The sequence below is a fragment of the Alexandromys fortis genome, unplaced genomic scaffold (genome assembly GCF_014885135.2).
Source record: "Alexandromys fortis isolate MF-2015 unplaced genomic scaffold, M_Fortis_MF-2015_v1.1 scaffold_106, whole genome shotgun sequence".
Lineage (NCBI taxonomy): Eukaryota > Metazoa > Chordata > Mammalia > Rodentia > Cricetidae > Alexandromys > Alexandromys fortis.
In genome coordinates this window covers 5991055-6014721 of record NW_026067980.1, presented here as the reverse complement: position 1 = coordinate 6014721, position 23667 = coordinate 5991055, and the positions used below count along the sequence as shown (strand labels likewise).

General features: G+C 40.8%; 2 protein-coding genes across 2 annotated transcripts in view; one reads left to right on the top strand and one right to left on the bottom strand.

The window, feature by feature from the left end:
- The first annotated feature begins 835 nt into the window (after positions 1–835).
- Positions 836–22520, top strand: Asb14 (ankyrin repeat and SOCS box containing 14). Its single transcript, XM_050158245.1, has 10 exons — positions 836–970; positions 3757–3810; positions 7002–7135; positions 7222–7380; positions 8149–8394; positions 12918–13089; positions 13395–13938; positions 15344–15497; positions 16126–16327; positions 22414–22520. Exons 1-9 carry the CDS (start codon positions 849–851, stop codon positions 16302–16304), a joined length of 1764 nt encoding a protein of 587 aa, XP_050014202.1. The 5' UTR covers positions 836–848; the 3' UTR covers positions 16305–16327; positions 22414–22520.
- Positions 18956–23667, bottom strand: part of Appl1 (adaptor protein, phosphotyrosine interacting with PH domain and leucine zipper 1) — a 39935-nt gene continuing 35223 nt past the window's right edge. The window contains exon 21 of the mRNA XM_050158244.1: positions 18956–22491. Coding sequence (XP_050014201.1) covers positions 22345–22491 — 147 coding nt within the window. The 3' untranslated portion in view covers positions 18956–22344. The remainder of the gene's footprint in view (positions 22492–23667) is intronic.

The window sequence follows — 23667 nt, the reverse complement described above, 5'->3', positions numbered from 1 at the left end:
TTGGCAGTGACTTATGACCTAAGTCTCATATGAAGGGAAGATTTTCTTGAATAAGTTTTAAATAAATGTCTATTTATGCCAGGCAATGGTGGCACATGCCTTTAATCCCAGCACTTGGGAGGCAGAGGTAGGGTGATCTCTATGAGCTGGAGGCCAGCCTAGTCTACAGAATAAGTTCCAAGACAACTAGGGCTGTTACACTGAGAAATCCTGTCTCGAAAAACAAACAAACAAAAAATGTCTATTTACAGAAACTTCTTTTTTTGGTGTTTTTTTGAGACAGGGTTTCTCTGCAGCTTTTGGAGCCTATCCTGGAACTAGCTCTTGTAGACCAGGCTGGCCTTGAACTCACAGAGATCCTCCTGCCTCTGCCTCCTGAATGCTGGGATTAAAGGCGTGCACCACCACCACCCAGACAGAAACTTCTAATTTATATTGAATCTATGGGCAGTCCAGAAAACTTTTAATTTCATGGAAAAATTTTTTAAAATATTTATTTATTTATTATGTATACAATATTCTGTCTGTGTGTATGCCTGCAGGCCAGAAGAGGGCACCAGATCTCATTACAGATGATTGTGAGCCACCATGTGGTTGCTGGGAATTGAACTCAGAACCTTTGGAAGAGCAGGCAAAACTCTTAACCGCTGAGCCATCTCTCCAGCCCCCATGGGAAAATTTTTAATGAATATTTGTTTTCAAAATGTGCATTTTCTTCATTTATCAACCCTATCAACTTTCTAGTTTTCTAGGTGTCATTCCTATTTTTAAGCAGTTGGACGTCTTTTCACAACTAGAAAAGTATTTTAATTCATTCTGAGTCGAAAGTGAACCTCTCCGAGTCCCACATGGATAACTCCAACAGTGATGAGGACACAGATGCTGACTTCGACACCCAGCTCATCATTCAGCAGAGTTTGCTGGATATTTACAAGCCAGGAGTAACTCAGCACACATCAGAAGACAAGAGGTAATGTCTGCCTCCTTGGCAATGAATGTCAAAAAGTATCGAACAGTTGAGACTAGTCATGACCTTAACGTTACTGTGGCAAAACGGAAAGAAAAGTTAGAATACAGGGAGTTGTCCTTTTTAAAGATTGATTTATTTATTAAATATATAGTATTCTGCCTGAATGTATGCCTGCACATGTAGATAGAAGTTTCTGTCCCACCCAGTTCCAGCTATTCAGTCCCAAATAAACACACAGAGGCTTATATTAATTATAAACTGTTTGGCCTATTGCTTGGGCTTATTACTAACTATCTCTTACAACTTAAATTAACCTATAATTCTTATCTAAGTTTAGCCATATGGTTTGGTACCTTTTCTCAATAAGGCATTCTTATCTTGCTTCCTCTACTTTTGGATGACAACTGCATCTTTCCTCTTCCCAGAATTTTCCTAGTCTGGTTATCCCACCTATACTTCCTACCTGGTTACTAACCAATCATCATTTCATTAAACCAATACAAGTGACAAATCTTTACAGTGTACAAAAACATTATCCCACAGCCTGCACACCAGAAGAGGGCACCCAGATCTTATTATAGGCCGTTGCAAGTCACCACGTGGGTGCGAGGAATTGAACTCAGGACCTCTGGAAGAACAGCAAGTGCTCCTAACAAGACAAAATGACAGCCTACAGAATGGGAAAAGATCTTCACTAACCCCACATCAGACATAGGTCTGATCTCCAAAATATACAAAGAACTCAAGAAACTGAACACAAAAGATCACAAAATCCAATTTTAAAAATGGGATACAGACCATTAGGTTGTCTTGTCATATCAGTCTTATGGTTATGGTATTAAATCCATAACCAAGCAATTGATTTTGAATTAATACTTTTAGTCTAAAAGTATAAGAGATTTTGACTAAGTAAGGAAATGTTTCATGGAAATTGAAATTATAGTCATAACAAATTTTATTATTAAACCTCAAAACTTGTATACCCAGAATTGTCGATTGGGCCAGGTTTTTGTTGGTGTTAAAAATCTAGAGTGGGGAGCAGGAGGAGGGGGAGGGAAATAGGAGGCTGGGAGGAGGCGGAAATTTTTTTTTCAATAAAAAATAAAATTTAAAAAAAAATTTTAAAAAATCTAGAGTGAGGGATGGGTATGGTGTTTGCTGCGCAAACATGAGGTCCTAAGTTCAGATACCCAGCACCCACATCAATACAAGACATGGTGATGCACATCCGTAATGTGCTCAGGGAAGGCAGAGACAAGTCAGTACCTAGAGCACATTGGCCAGCCAATAGCCCATCTGGCTGAAAGGATGAGCGCCAGGTGAGAGATGTGGTAGAAAAGCAATGGAGAAAGGACCAGATGATGGCCTCTTCTCTTCTTGCACATGAATACACATGTGAACATGTAAACACGCGGACCACACACGCAAAAGAAAACAAGAACATTCTTGTGCTGTGTGGAGTAGTGGCCCACTTGAAAGTGCTTACTCCCTAATTCCTAGACCCTGAATGTGCAAACATTACATAATAAACTGCAGTAAAGTTAAACGGGATTAGGCATGCTAACCACCTAGTTAGTGTAGGTGACCTGGGCAGGCCCAGTGTAATCACAAGGACCCTAGGTAAAGGGTGGAGGCAGGAAAAGGAAAGAACCTAAAGGTGCCATGGAAGGGAGGGCTGCACCCAATCAAGGACCTGGAGGAAGAAGGAATGGGTCCACATGATGGCTCTAGAGGCTGTAGAAGACAAGAAAGCAGAACCTTACTAGAACCTTCAGGAGAAGCCAGATCTGTCCAGAGTCCAGAATCAAAGAACTGCAAAGGAACGGATTTGTGCTGTTTAAAGTCAGTAACAGTGCAGTCCTTTCTTACAGGAAGAAACTAACACAGCACTCAACCCGTAAGCACAGTTTTAAATGTTAAAGGAAAGCAACTGACCACATTGTGAACAGGACAAAGGGTCGAAGAAATTTCATTCTATCCAACCTGAACTCCTTGAGTAATCTGAGAAAGGAATCTAGGATGCATATATTGATTCCAGGCACAGTGGTGCATGCCTACAACTCCTGCAGAGTCAGAAACAAGGCAGGGATCTGAAGCAGCCCTGGGCTATGCAGTGAGATTCTGTCTCAAATTTTAAAAATTCATATACAATGCTTTGATGTTTAGGTATTTTCATAAAAGGAGGGTTTAAACTGTTGCTGTTTCCAGAGAAAGAATTATGCCTATGGGGAATCCACACCCTGATTATGTACTTTCTAACAATTTTTTTCTAAATCAGAGTATCAAATTTTTATGTGGTATGATGATATTTCAGTCTCAGACAGATCTGAGTCAATTCAGCACCACTTACTGAGGGCATATCCTGCAGTCTAGGCGCCCAAGTCGACCCTTTTCCTTGCCTCCAAGAAGTTATGTTTAATAAGTTATGCTTAATGATAGAGCTGGAGAGCCAGTTTCCCTATAATGTATTGGGAAACATACTACATTTTACAAATGGGATCTCTCTCTCTCTCTCTCTCTCTCTCTTTGCCCCAACCCTTGCACTCATGCACAAGCACATGTGTGTGCATGCGTGGGTGTGTGCACTGGAGAGCAAACCTGAGATGTTGTGCATGTTAGAGAAGCAGTTCTAACACTAGGCTGCATGCCCACCCTCATGGCAAGTGGTCTGCTAGGTTTCATGGTTGCCTCGTATGGGAATTCAGCCCTGAGTAAAAGCTTTTGCCTTTTCCTTTGGGCTTCCATCAGAAACATTAGATTTCTAACTGCGTATTTTTTCTGTGCAGGTCCCATTCCATTTCGAGTGCTGGTCATAAGAAGATAGTTGAAGCAATAGAGACAGTTAAGTACTCTTCCTATTCTCCTTCAGTGTGTGCTGAGCTACAGTGGTGGCAGTGTTCCTTCCATGCTCCAGAAGTCTGGAAACAGTCTTATGGTGGCATATTATTTGTGTTATAAAAAATAAGGCTTGCCTGAAGGTCAGTGCAAAGCAGCCACACTAGTCAGCCATGCAGGCCAGGCAGTGGTGGCATAACCTTTAATCCCAGCAGCCACACTAGTTAGCCACAGAGGCTGGATGGTGGCGGCGCAGGCCTTCAATCCCAGCACTAGAGAGGACTATAAGGCAGGATGAGACAGGAAGTCATTTCTCTTTCAGTCTGAAGATTTCAAAGACGTAAGAACTTTCCAGCGGCTTGACTGCTTTTGCTTTTCTGATCTTCAAGTTGAACCCCAATATATGTCTGTGGGCTTTTATTAGTCATGCTATATTTAGTGCCCAATATTTGGGGTATGAATTCACAAAAAAGCCAGCGGTACAGGCCAGAGCTGCACTTGGGGCTTCTGCCCCACCTGGCTAGGCTTTCTATTCTATTTTTCTCAGAGCCTCTAAGCAAGTTTGGAATTTTCCTATTGTAGCCTCTCTGAAAGTCTCCAATTGCCACACAAACTCCAGAAAAATTTGGGCTCCAAAAGTCACAGGACTCACCAGCCCTGGACTGGCTGGTTCTGCCTTCAGGCAGCCCCCCAACCCCTTTTCTGCCACACATGCTTTTTCCAAATAATCCCCTGAGCCTTTTTCAGAGAGCCAGCTTTCTCCCCCCCCCTTCTCTCCTCTCTCCTCTCTCCTCTCTCCTCTCTCCTCTCTCCTCTCTCCTCTCTCCTCTCTCTCTCTCTCTCTCTCTCTCTCTCTCTCTCTCTCTCTCTCTCTCTCTCTTTTTCTCTGTCTCCCCCCACCATGAGTTGCCCCTCTCCCTGAATGCCCTTTTCAGGCTGCTGCCAAACTAGATAACTTGAAATTCAGTCCGGCTTTTACTGTTCTACACAGAAGCAATAAGCCCTACATCTTCATCAACATAGTCAGCAGATTTGGTAAGACAATTGAGAATTCTTAAAGGAAAGAGTTAGTTAGTTAAAAGAGAGAGATTATCCCCACATTAAAAATGGGGAAAAAATCATTACAATGGAAGGATTTGGGTCTCTGTATGATAATACGCTAGACAGTTTGAAAATGGAACAAATAAATGAGAAGATATCTAATTTATATGGAATTTATGTAATTTCAGTTGTAAACTTTATCAGCTTTATCATTTTTTCTTATCACTGAAGAAAAAAGTTAGATAATCTGAGTGCTAAGATGATACAGACCTTAGAAAAACAAAATAGAACAGATCACAGAGATGCTCAAATCCAGACAGAGGAATTTAATGGAGAGCCAATTTCAGCATTGCATTATAAGAACAGTGAGAAACGGCTTAAAGTTTTCATACAACTAACCTTAATATATCCAGTAACCTTATAGGAATTGCCAAACGGCAGTGGCTCTGTTATAGCTAGCTAGACTCCTGTGCTAATAATATCAGATTTAAGGAGATTCAAGGAAGTATCATATGGCATGCATTCATCTTTTGTATATTGTATACAAATTTTGTACAGTGATACAAATTTGAACTTAATTTTCTTATAACATACTGTACATACATTTCTACTCTTAGTCAATGCATTGTATCTATACAGCTCATTTAACAATGTAATGTAAATTTCCAGTCCTTGAACATTATTACTACTGTTTAGGATAAAAAGGAAATTGCAGGTTAGTAGTGAATTACCTATTATAATCGAACTTGTAGTCACATTAGGTATGTTTTCAAGGTCAGACAAAGATATATTTTAGATAAACAGGTTACCTTCAAACACTTCAGAGATCTATAGAATATGCCATTTAAGATGGTTTAATAACATGAGTTCTGTTTTTTATGACAATGAGACACGTCTGCTCCTGGCAGTACCCATCTACTTTGGAGAAGATGATGGGCATTGAAGAAACTCCACATGGAGTTTGCTTTCATTGTGTTCAATGTGAGCCACTGGTCAAGAAAGTGCCCTTGCCTCAACAGTCCGCTGTCCTAATTAGACAAGCAGGACACAAGAGAGTGACTGTCAAACATTGTCAAGATGAAGAGGGACAACCCCTCAGAATATCTTACTTCACAGAAAAGTCTGTCAGATGTGCTAGGCCTACAGGATATGGATGGATGCCCCAACATTGCAGAGGAACTCTGGGTGACTGTCCAGGCTGCCAGCTGTTTCTGTCATTTCTCACATTTTATGGAAGTTGCTTGTTCACACTTCCTGCTTACGTGGTTAACATTATTTCCTTCTTGGGTCTCTGAGGGAGTTGAAGACTAGATAGTTATAGTTTTCCCCATTTACCAGATGCAGAAAGCAAGTTATAATAGAAAGTAATTTAGGTACAAGACTTTGGACTCACCAAGATAGTATAGATATGGAATATTTTCTCAGAATTTGTCAAATGCAAGTGGACTAGATATTGTTGATGTATTTATTACCAATATTTATTTTATATTTTATACTTACTATATATAGTTTCTCATATTATTTAGACAAAAAGGGGAAATATATTGGTATATTAATTGTGTTTTAATAAATAAGGCTTGCCTGAAGGTCCGCACAAAGCAGCCACAGTAGTTAATCATACAGGCCAGACTGCGGTGGCACACACCTTTAATCCCAGAAGCTATACTAGTTAGCCATAGAGGTTGGGCTGTGGTGGTGCATGCCTTTAATCACAGCACTAGAGAGGAATATAAGGCAGGACGAGACAGGAACTCACTCCTATTTCAGTCTGAAGATTTCAAAGATGCAAGAGCTCTCTAGTGGCTGGCTGCTTTGCTTTTCTGATCTTCAGGTTGAACCCCAGTATCTGTCTCTGTTTTTTTACTTTCTCCTATAGACAAGGCATTTGAGCGACCCAGAGTCTGAAGTGGTCTTTTCTGGGATAAAATACTTCAGCATAACTTATCAAAGAATGCCAGAACTCATGTGCAGACAGAGCTGGGGGTGGAATGCTGGGTACAAGGCCTCAGTGCTGGTCTCATGACATTTAAACTTGCCTGTCACTGAAGATGGTGCTTGGATTCCACTCCTTCACACCAGCTTTGGTGTAGATTCCAGAAGCAGCATGGGCTCCCGTGTGTGCCAAATAAGAATATGTTTTGTTTTCCTTGTTACTAGGTAAGGAAGATGCACTGGCACACCTAACCAAGTACCATTCTGCATTTGATGAAGCCAATGGTGATGGTTGGCTTCCTCTGCATACGGCGGCAGTGCAGTTAAATAGGAACATCTTAGAAATAACCCTGAATGGTAAACTCCTTTTCGCTCCCCTTGATGCTTCTGAAGAATGTTTATTTCTGCATCTTAACCTATGTGGTGTGATGGGTTTATTTCAGCTACCAAACCCAGTATGTGGGAACAAACTACCCACAATGGAGAAACACCACTTTTTTTGGCTGTCAGCAGTAGCCTCCTAGAAAATGCCCATTTTCTACTTCTCAATGGCTGCAATCCAAATGCTAAGAATCTTGAAGGCAATTCTCCTCTTTTTACAGGTAAATGAGCAGCTTGTCTTTAAAGAAGGGTCTAGGTCTTCTCCGTGCCCACACTGCCCATTCGGTCCCTGCTGGACAGAGAAACCTGTTTTTTAGCTTGTATCCAGCTTGTAACTTCCACTTGTAACTAACTATTCTCTACTGAAAGCTAGCATGGATTTTGAAACCATATCCCAAGAAACAAAACTTAAAAAAGAAAAATCCTCTGAGGAAGAAGAAAGATAGTCAGGAAAGACAGAGAATAATAATGGCTGGCTCTTTAAACCCAGCACCCCAGTGTTGTCTCCTGGGGCTGAGTCTTTCTGAGAAGGCCATGCATAAGCCACAGGAGTGTGGGTCAGCCCCACGCCCTCAAAACTGCAAGTGTCTGGCGTGATAATAGTCATGTAAAGGCAAACACACATTACACTCTGAATGAAGCCTTTCACAGTGATGGTGGGCAGCTGTCTTCCTCTCTGGATGTTTGCCTTTCATGTATTCATATTGTGTTTGTGGTGCTGTGACTCTAGCCGGGACTATGATTTGGTTGTTGCAACTCCATGATCAGTTTCATTGAAAAGAACCTCAGGGAGCACCTGTATTGCTTTTACATATGGGACTCAGTCTCCTAGTTGGCTTGCGGGGATTGCACAGATTTGGGCATAACACTAAACAGAATCCTGGAGCATGGGAGGAGGGGAAAAATTCCTTAAGAAACAGCAGGGCACTACCTAATATGCCACTTACCTTAAGCCTCTCTTATGTAATGTCTACCTCACAATTTCCCAGCTGTTCTGAAAGACTCCTATGACATGGCTACCTTGCTGATCAGTCATGGCGCAGATGTCAATCTGCAATGTGCCAACAAGAGGACAGCTCTCCATGAAGCTGCCAAGCTCGGCAACTGGGACATGGTAAAGCTGATGCTGACTTCGGGGGCACACCCAGATGCACGGAGCTCCTATGGGTTTACTCCTCTTGCCCTTGCTGCTCAAGGTGGACACACTGAAATCATGGAACTATTACTGCAGAAAGGCAAGATTTGCTTAGTGACTGACTACAGGAGGACTGAGAGCCAGGCTGGGTTTGGTTGGTTGGGTTTAGTGCTTGTTTTTAAAGATCTATTTATTTGTGTTTAATATTTTAATACTTATTTAAACTTACCACATGAATACAAAGTCCACAGAGACCAGAAGAGGGAGTCAGATGCCTGGAAACTGGAGTTAAAACAGTGGCGAGCTGCCATGTGGGTTCTGGGAATTGAACCCAGGTCCTCTAGAAGAGCAGCCAGTGCTCTTAACCACTGAGCCATCTCTCCAGGTTCCCCAAGAATTCCTCCTGATAGGGTATTTCAAAATAATACATGTTAACATTTTTATAAAGACCAGTGTTGGAGAAAATTGTGTGTGAATCTTGACTGTTAAAAGCCTGAACTCAGCTGGGTGGTGGTGGTAGTGCTCACCTTTGATCCCAGCACTCAGGAGGCAGAGGCAGGTGGATCTTTGTGAGTACAAGGCCAACCTGGTCTACAGAGCAAGTTCCAGGACAGCCAAGTCAAGGTTATGCAGTGAAACCCTGTCCAAAAAGAAAAGCCTGAACATGGAGAATGAATTTCTTGTGACACAATTTTACAAATTCTGAGGCTGCAGATGACTTTTGCCCAGTACTCCTTCATCCTGCTAAGAGAGTTTTACTTTTGTGTTAGTTGCTCTTTTCTACAAAGTCTCTGCAACAATCCATGTTCTCTCTCTCCCTCCTTCTCCTTCGCTCTCAACTTTGTCTCAACCACATAAATATCCAGTAGCTACTCACAGCTTACAAAACAAGACAAAAAAAAAAAAAAAAAAAAAAAAAAAAAAAAAAAAAAAAAAAAAAAAAAAAAAACAGATATCTCATTGATGTAAAACACTACTCCCAAGATGGCTCAGTGGTTAAGAGCAAGGCTGCTCTTCCAGAGGGTCAGTATTCAATTTCAAAACCTACATGGCAGCTCACAATTGTTTGTAACTCCAGTACCAGGAGATCCAACACCCTCACAGAGACTTACATGCAGGCAAAACACCAATGCACATAAAATATAAATAAATTATTTAAATAAAAAAAAACACTACTGTAATGGTCTGTCCTGTCCCTTTAAGAGACAAGCCCTGCCCACTCAATCCTGCCTCTGCGCCCCTCGGGGACCTGCAGCATTTTACTTGAACCACTACAACTAGAATGGGTAGACTCTTTCTGTCCTGCCAGCCATCTCCCATTTTTATTTTGTTTTGTTTTGTTTTGTAAGCTGTGAGTAGCTACTGGATATTTATGTGGTTGAGACAAAGTTGAGAGCAAAGGAGAAGGAGGGAGAGAGAGAACATGGATTGTTGCAGAGACTTTGTAGAAAAGAGCAACTAACAAAAAAGTAAAACTCTTCGCATGATGAGGGAAGTTATTAATTATGAAAGCACAGCTGATAGTTTAGGCTTGTTTCTAGCTAGCTCTTACAACTTAAACGAACCTATTTCTATTAACTCACTTTCTGCCTCATGGACTTACCACCTTTACGCTGCACGGCTCATGCTGCTTTCCTGCTTCCTCCATCTCTGGCTGGCAACTCCTAGCGACTCTGCCCTTCTTTTTCCCAGCATTCTCGCTACCCTAAAAATCCCGCCTAGCTATTGGCTGCTTAGCTTTTCATTAAACTAATCACAGTGAAGTATCTTCACACAGTGTAAAGGAATATTCTACCAATATTACTGTGTATCTGCCCTATCCGTCTCGTCTGTCTGTCTGTCTATCTGTCTGTCTATCTATCTATCTATCTATCTATCTATCTATCTATCTATCTATCTATCATCTAGCTAGCTAGCATATCCCCTCCCTGTTTCTCTCCTTCCACACCCCCAAGGGGTTCATGAGGCAGTTTGTCACCAAGTTGCTAAGATAAGAGCAAATTCCTCCTGACCGCTTTGCTTCGGGTCCTAGCCTCTGCTCTAACAGCCACCCTCCTGGGGAAGAGGACAATTCATGTTTCCGGAGCACTGTCTATCCCACAGGCTAAAGCAGTCTGTGTGCCACGCACAGTCCTTTAAATATGTGAGGCAGATATCAACCTCAGCCTGCACTTGAGGAAAGAGAATCAAAGGCAGTACCAACTGCAACTTCTTCAGTACACCCACTCCCTTACCGCAACACTGAATTATACTGATGGCCATTCTAGATTCTGGGATGACTAGCAGGAACCTTTGGCTCAGAAAACTTATAGATCATTGAGATCATCATTAATGTGTCCAATGAAGCAGTGTATGGAGTCCCAACAGTATTCCTATCTTTTTATTCTCCTTATATCCAGAAGTTTTAGTTTTTAGATATATGTAGTCCCAGTCTGCAATATTCTAGATGGCAGAGTCCCCTGTATTGAAGAAAAGTTCTGTCCTTTGTACACTTACTTCTTTTTTATACAGGAAGCAGGTCTCCATCAAATGTCTATTAAATTTTAGCATGACGCCTGACATATGTGATCTAAGAGACGTTGTTAGGTGTCATTCGCTAGAATAACAAAAGTAAATACCAGATCTTTCATCTTTAAGGAAAGATTCTCTCTCTCTCTCTCTCTCTCTCTCTCTCTCTCTCTCTCGCTCTCTCGCTCTCTCGCTCTCTCGCTCTGTGTGTGTGTGTGTGTGTGTGTGTGTGTGTGTGTGTATTGCCAGGGTTTAAACCAGTCTTTTGCATTCTTCAAAGGAACTCTAATAAACCACATCTCTAGACTAAGAGTAAACCTTCGTTTAGATCAGTGATTTAAATATAGAGATGGAGAAAGAGAACAAATTTTAAATCTTTTTAACCCTTAAGATTAGCCATCATAGGCTAGCCAGTGAGCCAGCATTTGAAGTCATATCTGACTCTAAATTGTACTTTTTGCGCAGTAGCAAGATGGTCTCATAGTAGTAAGCTTGGCTATGGACATGTGCACACAAATTTTTGTTGTTTTGTTTTTTCCTCTTTTTTATTACTTTATAAATAATACCAATCAAAATTTCCACTTTCTCATCTTAATCACCTTGCTTGTCTACTAGCTCTGTGTCTTTGGGGAACTTAAAACTCAGAAAGCCTGAATTTTTTCACCTTTAAATGAGGATATTAGAACCTACTTCTGAGGTTCATTGTGAAGTTTAAATATTCCGTAAGATTATTTTTAATCTGTCTTTGATTTTTGTGACTGGGCCTTTCTATGCAGCCCTGGCTGTCCTGGAGCTCACCATGTAGACCAGGCTGGTCTCAAACTCAGAGATCCACCTGCCTTTGCCTTCCAGTACTGGAATTAAAGGTGTCATCACTCTTGCCCAAGATTTTATGTTTAATTACATGTCTCTGTGTGTGTGTGTGTGTGCTTCTAGTGTGTAGATGTCCAAGAAGGCTAGAAGAGACCATTGAATCCCTACAACTGGAGTTAAAGGTGGTTGTGAGCCACCCAACCTGGGTTTTGGAAACTCAATTAAGGTCTTCTGGAAGAGCAATAAGTACTTTTAACCACTACGCTATCTCTCCAGCCCCAAGTTTAGAAATTTTTATACATATAAAGGAACCAGGACATAGTAGTGAACATTCAAAACTGGTTATTAGATTGCTTACTGCATTCTAGGAATGAGGTTCTTGTGCAGCCCTTGTGATGAAGGAGTCTATTCTATATTTCAGGCACATTTTTTTTATTGAGCTCCAAATATGCTCAGAATGCACTCGGCTTTATCGAGACTTCTAGCATCGACTCTGACATCTTTTTTTTTCTTCAGCTCCCAGCTCCCCTCCCAGTCCCTGCCCTAGCTCTTCTAGACGACACTTAACCTACATACTCGACGAAGTGTGGATACACTTACCTTGTAGCTATTAACAGCCCTCAACTTTAACTAAAAGAATTAGGGTCTTTTACTATGAAGTCTGTAATCATTTGAAAAATAACTAATGTCCCTTGTCATCAAAACATCATTAGATGACATAGAAATGTAGCCGGCTGCTTGGGCCACTCTGCATGTAAGCATGTTATGGGTTAGAATGACTTTTATAAGCCGGTCTAGAAAAAAAAAGCTACCTTCTACCAAGTATTCCCACTGGACTTCAAGTAGGAATACTTGGTAAAATATGAATCAAATAATCTATTAAACTCTGAAAGTCAACTGAACTGCTTAGTTTTCTTCCCCAACTAGTTTATACAGCACATGGGAAAAGGAAGCACATATTTTATGTCCTTCGGTTCCTAGTGTATTACTATAACAGGTGCTGATTGTTTTTCAAAAATTTTATATTTAAGTGTATTAGTGTTTGTCTGATGTATGTATGTGCACCACATGCATGTATAGTGCCCACAGAGGACAGAAGAGGACATCAAATCCCCTGGAACTGGAGTTCCCGATGGTTGTGAACCACCTTGTAGGTGCTGGGAACCAAACACTGGTCCTCTGGAAAAGCAACAATTGCTCTTAACTGCTGAGCTGCTCCTCTGTGGAGGTGATGGTATATTAAGATTGCTTAAGCAATAGTGGAAAAGAATCTTTGCCTAATGAGCCTTCTCCTCTTTCTAGGAGCTGATGTTCACAGTCAGGCCTCTGATTCTTCCTCCATTTTACTTGAAGCCGTTAGAGGAGGAAATCCAGACTCTGTGACCCTCTTGCTAGAGTATGGAGCTGACGCCAACATTCCTAAAAGCTCAGGCCACCTGCCCATACATGTGGCAGCTGACAAAGGCCACTTATTGTAAGTTCAATTCTGTAATTGTAAGAAACAGGAAATAGTAATAACTAAATTTCTTTAAAGAACTGCTTGGGAACCATGGAAACCTTGGGCCTCAGGTGATCTGGCTAATTCGGAGTTTTCCCCTTAACAGTAGTTCCATTAAATTTTACTTGACATCTGAGTTTCTTGAAGAAACTAACACTTTTGGTAGGGGTCCTAAATACCATCTGGTTAACATATATCATTCAATGTAGGGCTAACAGTCTCATAAGTAGGTTAACTCTGCATTGTAACAACCTGAAGTGCATTTGAAAATTTTTTCCCAGAGCTCTAAAGATGTTGGTTCCAGTTACGGATATTGCTGCCATCAAGAGGAGTGGGATCAGTCCAGTTCACTGTGCAGCGGCTGGGGCGCACCCCCAATGCCTGGAAATTCTCATTCAGGCTGGATTTGATGTGAATTTCATGCTAGATCAGAGAGTCCGTAAACATTATGATGATCAAAGGAAGTCAGCCTTGTATTTCGCTGTTTCAAATGGTGACCTCTCTTCAGTTAAACTGCTTCTGAATGCTGGCGCTCTGCCCAATCAAGACCCAGTCAACTGCCTACAGATAGCTCTCAGGATGGGCAACCATGAGCTCATAAATCTACTACTGAGGCACGGGGCCAACGTCAACTACTTCTGCAGAGTTAACCCTTTGCATTTCCCATCGGCACTGCAATACTCACTGAAAGACGAAGTCATGCTCAGGATGCTACTGAATTATGGGTATGACACAGAGCGATGTTTTGATTGTCCTCACGGGGACAGAGTTCATCGTTTTTGTACTTTTGAAGGCTGGACACCTACAGTTATTAAAGATACTATGGTAAGTCCGCAGCACTGGTGGCATTTGGTAAACAATTATTGTCTCTAATCTTAGAACTATAACAATAGATGCAATATGCCCTTGGGGAAGCTCCTATTGGGAAGACTCTAGTATGCTACATCATAAGATAAACCCACAGTGGGAAGATGTAAGAAGTAGAAAGATAACTCCGAGGAGAAAGTGACTTTAGTCAGAAATATGAGGTGTTTCACAAGTTCAACACAAGAGCAAGGTTTTAAAGATCATGTACTCTAGCTTTTTCTTTGAATGATTTATTTAGCTAAAATGTTTCTAAGTTCCACACACCTATAATCACTGTTTCTTTAGCTCTCAAATTTGATGAGCCCATTTCCTTTTGCCATCTTTCTGATGAAAAGAATCACACATCAGTCTCTTGGTTTTGCCTTACCTCCTCTGTTATTTCCTCACCAACTTTTTCCAGGGCTTTCAAATGGCTTCTTTCACTTTTCTGGTCTTATTTCAAGTGCCCCTCCCACAGGCCCCTCCTTATCCACCCTCCCTCAATCAATTCTCTTACTGTGGATATTTCTTTAATAGCATTTACCTAGGATTATCATTTTAACTATTTTGAACCCCTCAGAAATATATAAACATCAAGTTCTTGTTCATTTTGTTGCCTTTTAGGTCTGTGCTTTGTACATAGTGGATGTTCTATATACCTGAACTTATATTATCAAATTTTGAAAACAAGGGTTAGGTGGTGGTAGTGTACACCTTTAATCCGAGCACTTGGGAAGCAGGTGATTCTATATGAGTTCGAGGCCAGCTGGGCCTACACAGTGAGTTTCAGGACAGCCAAGGTTGCACAGAAAAACCCTGTCTCGAAACATGCTCCCTCTCAAAAAAAAAAAAAAAAAAAAAAAAAAAAAAAAAAAAAAAAAAAAAAAAAAAAAAAAAAAAGTAGGATTAGCAAGATGGCTCGACTAAAGGTGCTTAACACCAAACCTGGTGACCCAAGTTTGATCCCTAGAGCCCACACAGTGGAAGGAGAAACCAACTCCAGAACATTGTCCTCTGACCTCAATACATGCACACGCATGAGCATGCACGCATGCTAAATGTCTTTTAAAAATAACCCAAGGGTGTCATTCTTTTCTCCTACAAGATCCAGAACTAAGTTATCTTCCAACTAGACAGTGTTGTGTTTAACAGGAGAGACACACACCCACATTCCAACCACCCAGACTCCCACTCACATCTGATGGCTAGAACTGTCAGTTACAAGGCCATCTTTATTGCAGACGGCCAAGAAGCACACACAGGCTCCGGAGCCACACTGAGGTCAGGCGAGCTCATGCCCTGACTTTAGTGCTCTTTTCATTACGCCGCCAAAGCGCGGGTGCTCAGCGCTCTTTTACTTGCTTTCTGCTTGTTCTCCTCTCAGTTCTGCGAAGTCATAACTTTGTCATGGCTACAGCATCTCTCTGGAAAAGTTGTCCGTGTGTTGCTTGATTATGTTGATCAAGTGCAAATCTGCTCAAAATTGAAAGCTGTGCTTGAAAAACAGAAGCTCTGGCCAGAAATACATTTGATCTTGAGTAAGTATCTTTCTTATAGAAAATTCTTACCAAAACACTTATCTATTTTATTTTAGAACATTCTTCTGATTAAAAGGTTGACATAAAAAGAATAAAAAAAATACTAGTCTTTAATTGTGCTATTCATAATGTGTGATCATTTCCCATCAAATGAACTCTAATTACTTACTTTATGGACAGATAACACTTTTCCCCCAATCCATTTAACCTGTGGCCATGGGGAACAATACACACCCAAGAATTAGAAGTTATGAACTGGCAACAGAAAAAGGGAAAGCTACATTCTAACCCTGTAGCATATAAAATGATGCTTCCCCCAAATGAATTCTCTTGCTTGGGTCAAAATAAGATTTTCTTATATCTTGCTTCTCCTGGGGTGATCTTTGAGCTTTTAGCCAATTCCAAGAGACAGGATGGGGGAGCTGATATTTAAGTACTTGAAAGGTTTGGGAGTCTCACCAAGTCAGACTCACAACTGTGCTTCTGAAACTACAGAGGACAGCGATGAAAACTGAAGAGCTGCTGCCCTACAGACAGTATGGCAAACAAACACTATTAACACAGATATCAAATACATTTGCCAACTAAGCCCTCAGTCACCAAAAGAAAGTGATTCTTTCTGTTTTAGCAAACCCTCGTTCTCTAAAGCACTTGTGCCGCCTCAAGATCCGGAAGTGTATGGGACGGTTACGTCTGCGTTGCCCTGTCTTCATGTCATTTCTTCCATTGCCCAACCGTCTAAAAGCTTACGTCCTTTACAAAGAATATGATCTTTACGGACAAGAGAGTTTTTCAGGAACCTGGTAACAGACCTATTCTGGAGGAAAAAGGTATAATCTGCAATATTTTCTTCACAATTTACTTGTTTTAAATGACTTTCTCTTTGCTCAGCAATTAAAACTTCAGTGTAGTCTACATCATGTAAAAAGTCATTCTGTGTGGGACTCCTCTCTGTGAGCTGTTCAGAGGTTCAGCAGTCTCTCAGACAATACAGGTTACTGCTCTTGCTCTTGACTGCCCGCCATGACTCAACAGTGAGATGACACTGCTGAAGACAGCCCGCATTCTGGTTGCAGGACACAAAGATATCAAGAAACGAACCGGAAGTTTCCTCCTTGATGGCTAGCTTTCCTAGAGCTGGAGCTTCTATGAAGGCATCCGGGGGCGGGGTACGGGACTATCACTGTCTTACCCAGTCGGGACTCTATGTTAGGGACAGTACTGAACTGCCAGGCAACATGTGCCCCTGATGCAATGCGATGAGCTACCAAACTGCTCTCTGATTGGATCTGACTCACTCCACAAGAAGGTATTCATTCACGCCTCGTACTATAAACCTGGGTTACTTTGGGGGAGGCGTTGTGGTTGTTTTTAAAGCCCCAGACTGCAGAGGTCATAAGCCCTAGGAAGAATCCTGCTGCTGTTTTGCTAAGTGAACATGTTCTCAAAGTGCCTCTTAAACACGTTATATTCATAAATTAGTCTCAGCCTTGGTCAGAGATGTTTCTTTTTTTGGTAGGTGTCAAGTAAGGTAAGGACTCATAACTGATGAAAATGCTAAGAATTAATAACTGTTGAATGCTCAGCCTTAAACGAAACATTCATAATATCCTCTGTGGGGCTCAGAAGACAGCAGAAGACGGGGCAGAAATCCTGCTATGGGTCAGACAGGACCGAACTAGGCCCTGATACAGGTGACAATGGTGTGGCTTGAGCAGTGTATGGGGACACTGGCAGTGGGTCCAGGATTTAACTCTAATGCATGAACTGACTTTGGGGAGCCCATTCTCTATGGAGAGACACCTTGCTAGGCACAGGGTGGGGTGTGGGGGGAGATGGGACACACATGGTCCTGCCTCAATGAGGTGATGGGACACACTTAGTCGACCTCCCAGGAGAGACCTTACCCTTCTCTGAGGAGCAGACTGGGGGTGGGAAGAGCAGGAGAAGAGAGAGGGGGCCCTGGGATTGGTATGTAAAAAGTAAATAAAAATTTAAAAGCTAGGAAACACACAAGGTCAGAGAGAGAGGATGGGCAGGGTTGCTATGAAACACTGTACTTGCCATGGTCATCGTGATCACATGAGCTCACAGAAACTGTGGCTATCTGCACAAGACGGAGCACACCAGCGTTCCATTGTGGTGCCAGAGGGGAAAAGTGCTCCTCCCCACATTAGCCTGATGGCCAGAATCTGACCCCCAGAGTCCAGTGGTAGGAGAAAATCAACTCCAGCAAGTTGTACTCTGATCTACACACACACACACACACACACACACACACACACACTTCTCTCTCTAAATGAATAAAGCAAACAAATAAATAAACCCAGCATGGATCAGGAGGGCTCTCAAGGAGCTACTGGTAACTAACAGCTGCTGAGGGAAAGGAGAGTCACTTTCCTCGGTGGTGTAACCCTGGGAAGTGGCTCAAACTCCAGTAGGTTATTTACTTGTTACGTTTGTACTGACCTGTCTTCATACTTGCATGAGGGGAACTTATTAAGAGGAAAAGGAGGCTCAGCAGGAATGGAAGGGGGATAAGAGGTGGTGATGGGGGGGGGGGTAAATATAATTAAAATATATACATATGTGAAATTGGCAAAGATAAATTTTAAAGTAGCTCTGAAATCAGGCATGGTGGTATATGTCTGTAATCCCAGCTCTTGGGAGATAGAGGCAGAGGATCAAGAATTCAGGGTCATCCACAGCTACATGGTAAATTCAAGGATGCTTTGGCTACAGGAGACTGTCTCAGGAAAACAACAAAAAACAAACCAAAACACACAAAGAATTTGAACATCTTTTCTCAACACATGGCTAGAATTGTAAGGTAATTAGAAATAAAAAAAAAAAACTCATCCAAATGCAGTAGCACATGCCTATAATCCAAACTACTCAGGGGTAGAGGGGAGGACCTCGAATTCAAAGCCATCATAGCCTACTAGGATTGCCTTAGAAACTAGTACAAATTTCAAGTAACTGAAATATACCCAGTTCTAAAACTGTGTATTGATCTTATAATAAGTGTATGAATGCAACTTCTTTGTGCTCAAAATAGCAGACACTGAGGATTGTCTTTTCTCAGTTAAGTACCTCTGCTGGCTTGGAACTCACAGAGATCCACCTGCATCTGCCTCTCAGAAGGTAAGATCACAAGTATTCACAACCATACCTGGCCGTGACTTTTGTAGTCTTTTTACAGAGAATATATATGTAATGTGGGGATGTGGGGGAGGGGGGTGCATGTGAGTACAATGCCCATTGATGTTAGAAGGAAGGTATCAGATCCATGGAAGCTGAAATTGCAGGCAACTGTGAGCCATCTGCTGTGGCCGCTGGGAACTAAACTCAAGCCCTGGAGAGGAATATGTGCTCTTGACTGCTAACCTATCTCTCCAGCCCCAGCCTGAAAACATCTGAAAGTACGCAGGGAAATAAAATTCAGAGTAACTAGCAAATATTTCATACATAAAGTCTTTATAAAAAAAAAATCATGGACTTTATTATACATTTAAAAAACCCAACAACATACTTCTTGAAGCCCTGTCAGCAAATACCTATTTTGACAAATGAAAAAATAAGTTCTCTGCCCCACAAGCTATACCATGATCACAAATCCAATTTTAAAGAGAGATGCTGCATGATTTTCAATTATATGTACACTGCACAGTTGGTTAATATCATCAGTGAAATAAGAGTTCATCAATTTACTTACATTACAAAAATCACAAAATATACAAAGCAGTCTTGCACATTAATTATCATTTAGTCCTCAATATCCATATTAATTGAAGTCAGTTACTTACAAGTGTAGCTAGAGGTTGGTTAAAAGTTCACCATGGTTCTAGTTTCAAATCTTTGTTATTAATGTAGAATAAAAATCTCATTATAGAGATATAAATTAAACTTGCTAAAAACAAGATTAAAAGTTTGCTTACTACAAATGCTCAGACTTGTTAACAAAAGCAAATTAATATGTTCATTTCATTCAGGTGCCAGAAGATTCTGTAATATGGTAGTTTTCAGGATCTGCCAGCACGGTCAGTTCCAACTGTAAATAGCATGGTTCCTGTAGTAGTTTGTAAGCGTTCACCACACGGAACCATGTTGCCTACAATGTTATGTACATCCTACTATTCTTTTCTCAGAAATAATGGCTACTTCCTCATTCCAACACTGTGGAGCTAGGAATTCTTTTTTGAAATTAAACACCAAGTAGTCTTTAAATACATAACAAAAACAAGAATAGCTTCAGAGATTCAGGGACTCTGTTCAAGGTACAATTTCAGTCTCTAGCAAGTTCACAGCAAGTCTCTAGCAAGGATACAGAAGGAAGTGATTTTCTATTGAGTTTATTACACAGTTATTAAGTACTGTCAATATAGGTAACAGAATGCACAGTAGAATTAGGTAGGCTAAATTTCTCTTCCTTTTTAAAGAAATTTTGTTAATTTCTAAGAAGCTGGGAGAGATTTTAGAGGACAGTACAATAGAACAAGATCAGCATTGACATGTAGAAGAAGCTCACAGGCAGCTTTCTTCAAGCAGGAGAGCTGACTAAAGCTGTTGTGCAAAATCCCTACAGTTTAACAGCAGCAGAACAGATGCTGGGTCATCGAAAATGTTCAGTCCACTCAGGACATGTCCTGGGCATCAGAACACATTCTGGTCTGACCTGTGGACGCGATAGCAACTGTGGGAATTCCTATGAAACGTGACTTAAAAAGAATTAGAAAACTCTCACCCCTAGCCTGAATATTTATCCAAATCACAGCATTTTGCTGCCGTACATAGCAGCAGAAATTAAAGCTGTCTCCTGACGGTGACCACTCTAACTGTAAAACAGATTTCCCCTGCAGTACGCAGGACATCTTATATCAAGAAAACACTTCATGAAACTGAAAACTTGGGTTGGGATGCAGCTCAGTGTGGAGGGCTTACTTAGCATATATGAGAGCCTGGGTCTGATCCCCAGCACTGCTAAAATCAAACAGACAACAAAAACAAAACAAAACCAACAATAAGTCAGAAACCTTACCAATCTCAAAAATCTTAAAAGCAGCCAGGCGGTGGTGGCTTTAATCCCAGCACTTGGGAGACAGAGGCGGGCAGATCTCTGTGAGTTCAAGGCCAGCCTGGTCTACAAGAGCTAGTTCCAGGACAGGTTCCAAAGCTACAGAGAAACCCTGTCTCGAAACCCCCTCCCCCAAAAAAAATCTTTAAAGCAAGACTTGCCACAAGTAATCAAGTACTGAGCACAGCAATGTCTAGTTTTAACAGGAAGGAAACACTAAAGTGAAAGCATTCCCTTTAGAAAGTACAAAACAGACTTCTAACCAAATGGGCTCCATAAAGTGCTACTTATTAACTGTATATTTGGGTAACATAAAAGTTTAAAGAGTATTAAGTAAGCACTAGTCCCATTTGGCACATGAATTAAAAACAGTATCATGATCAAATATATATATAGTTATCTCATGACTACAGAAAACTGTACTTACAGAGTGTGAAACTGAGCTATATTCAATTCAGAACTAAGAGAAAATTACTTGTGAAATGAGAGGTTAACCTCTTGAAAATCTATAAATGCATGACTATGTAGAATACTCAATATATTTAACCTGTACACATACATATATATATACACTTTTTCATGTAAAACACATGAAAATAAAATCTATAAACAAAGATTAAAATCTGAGTGAGGAAAGGTTTGACAGAAGATGAACTGAGGGACATGTCAACCTTGGTAGCAAGCTAACTCCTTCCTTGGTCCTATACTATATGAGGTGTTCAATTCCTTTTCAGTCTTTCATGGAATTAGATCTTTTGCTCATTTGAAAAGTAAAAGTATTTACAATAATTAGTACAAATTATTCTACACTCATAAATTATTTGCCTTTGTGGATATAAAGTGGCTATTCAATTCATTATCAAAATGTGGGATTATGAAAATACAGGGATTATCAGTCTGAAATTTAAAAGATTATGTTCTCTAAACCAAACTGCACATTTTTTATTCTACATCTTTTGAAATGTCACTTATTATCAATAAAAAATTTCACAATACAGAAAATACAATGTATCACTCTATAACACTCCCTTTACATGTCAACTCTAATATAAAATGTCTGAACAACAACAAAAATCTTTCAATAAATTCTAACCCTCACTGCTCTGCAGCAATAAGTAAAGTCCCAACCTGAGAACTGAGAAGACGGTGACAAAATACCAAGGACTGCATCAAACACCAGCAAAGACACTTGAGTCTCTTTCCTATGCCATGTTACAGTACATCAGAGACATGGAGCAAGTCCAGAAAATGCCCTGAAATCAAGAGCACCATCTGCCACTGTCCTAGTGATTTTATACAAATCCTACTGCACACTTAATATTGTTAGAATATTAGCAAACTTGTAGAATTCTCAACAGAAAGGATTTTAAGCTCATTTGGTTGAACACTCCCTCACTACCAACAAGACATTCCTAAAGGGAGAGAGCACACACACCAATGTCAGAATCTGAAGAATAAATGATTTCTTATGAAGACAGCCAATTACACTGCAAAATAAAAAGCGTTCACAAAGTAAAATGTCTTGAACAAGTATGATTTCTCAGCAATCTACTACAGGAAAGTAAGCAGGTCTTATTTAGGTAAGCAGAATTTGATGATAATGCATAGTATTTTATTTTTTAAGGATATGCTCAATATAACTTGTTATCATGCTTAGTCTTTCTTAAGTGATGCTGAAACAGCAAATATAAAGCTTAGTCTCCTTGATCTTTTAACACGGTTACCTTGTGCCACATTCCAGGGGAAGGGGAAAATCAATCAAAAAGCAAAAAATTATGCTTCTGATTCTCTTTTTTTCCCTTCTTCTCCCAAATCACTGTCTTCTGATTGGCTACTGCTAAGGACAACAACCTGGCCCTCACTACCAGTCTGGTTTGGTCTACTGGAAGCCGCTATCAACCGACTCTGCTCCTCCAAGTCCTGGTGGAAAGATAAAAAAGAAACTAAGTTAACTGTCAGCAGTCAAATGGAAAACTGCACGGTGTTCTGACTTAGTTTTCTATGTACTTCTACTATACTTGAGAGCCACTCCAATCCTGTCACATGCTTAATTCTGGTAATCTGATTAAAAGAAAGGCTAAGTATTTTCAGCAAATGAGACACCAGGGTGAACTTTGATAAATTATTCATTTATCATATGAATAATACCATAAAAACAAACATGCAAAAAAAGTGTGTTATTTTATCCTCCCTTTCTTGTTCTAAAGTTAATAATCAAGTACTGAACATCCTCATATCTCAGTACAGTCGGAGAGTAAAACTGTCCCCCACACCCCATTCCCTGCTCCTCTCCAGTTAAGCTGTCCTTCTGTGCTGTCTTTGTCATTTTCTTTTCTCAGATCTTACCTATCTATCCAACTCACTTCTAGTTCTTACTGGTCTCTTCACATATGTTATGCCCTAGTTACTTTCTCTCTTGTTTTTCTACCATCAATGCCACCACCCTTAATAGAATCACCTAATCAAGTTTTGGTTCTGAAAATTGTGTACTTTAAATTACCCTTTTGTAGGTTTAATCATTAGTACCACACACACACACACACACACACACACACACACACACACACAAATGTAGGGTTGCTGTAGGGAAAATGGAGGAAGCTCTGAGTGAATGCCTATTACTGACATGAGCACAGCTCGTCAAGGACTACAGTGTCTGAAACCCATGGCAAAGCTACCTTCTCGTCTGTGTTGACGGTGTGTGAAAAACAGCTTCCTCATCCCTCCTCCAACCTCAGGAATGACTCCAACCTGAGACTGCTCCCTATAGAGCCCTACAGACTGCTCACCTGCTCACCCTTCTGTAAGAACCGTTCATAAGAAACTCTGGGTTCTGGGGCTGCTGTGCAGTAGGAGGCACCACTCCATCAGGAAGAGTTCCTCATCCCAGCTCTTCTGTGCACATGTCAGTCCTTTCCTCACTCCCTTGTTACCCCAGTCTGGTTTCCAGGACCAACCTGTGCTAAATGCAGTGCGCATGCATGTTTGTATGTATGCTTGTGTGTGTGTGTACATATGTGAATATGACACTCCTACTGATGCTTAATATAAGTATTTTCCCTTTCACAGTCATTGTGGCTTTCAGCAAGACAATTA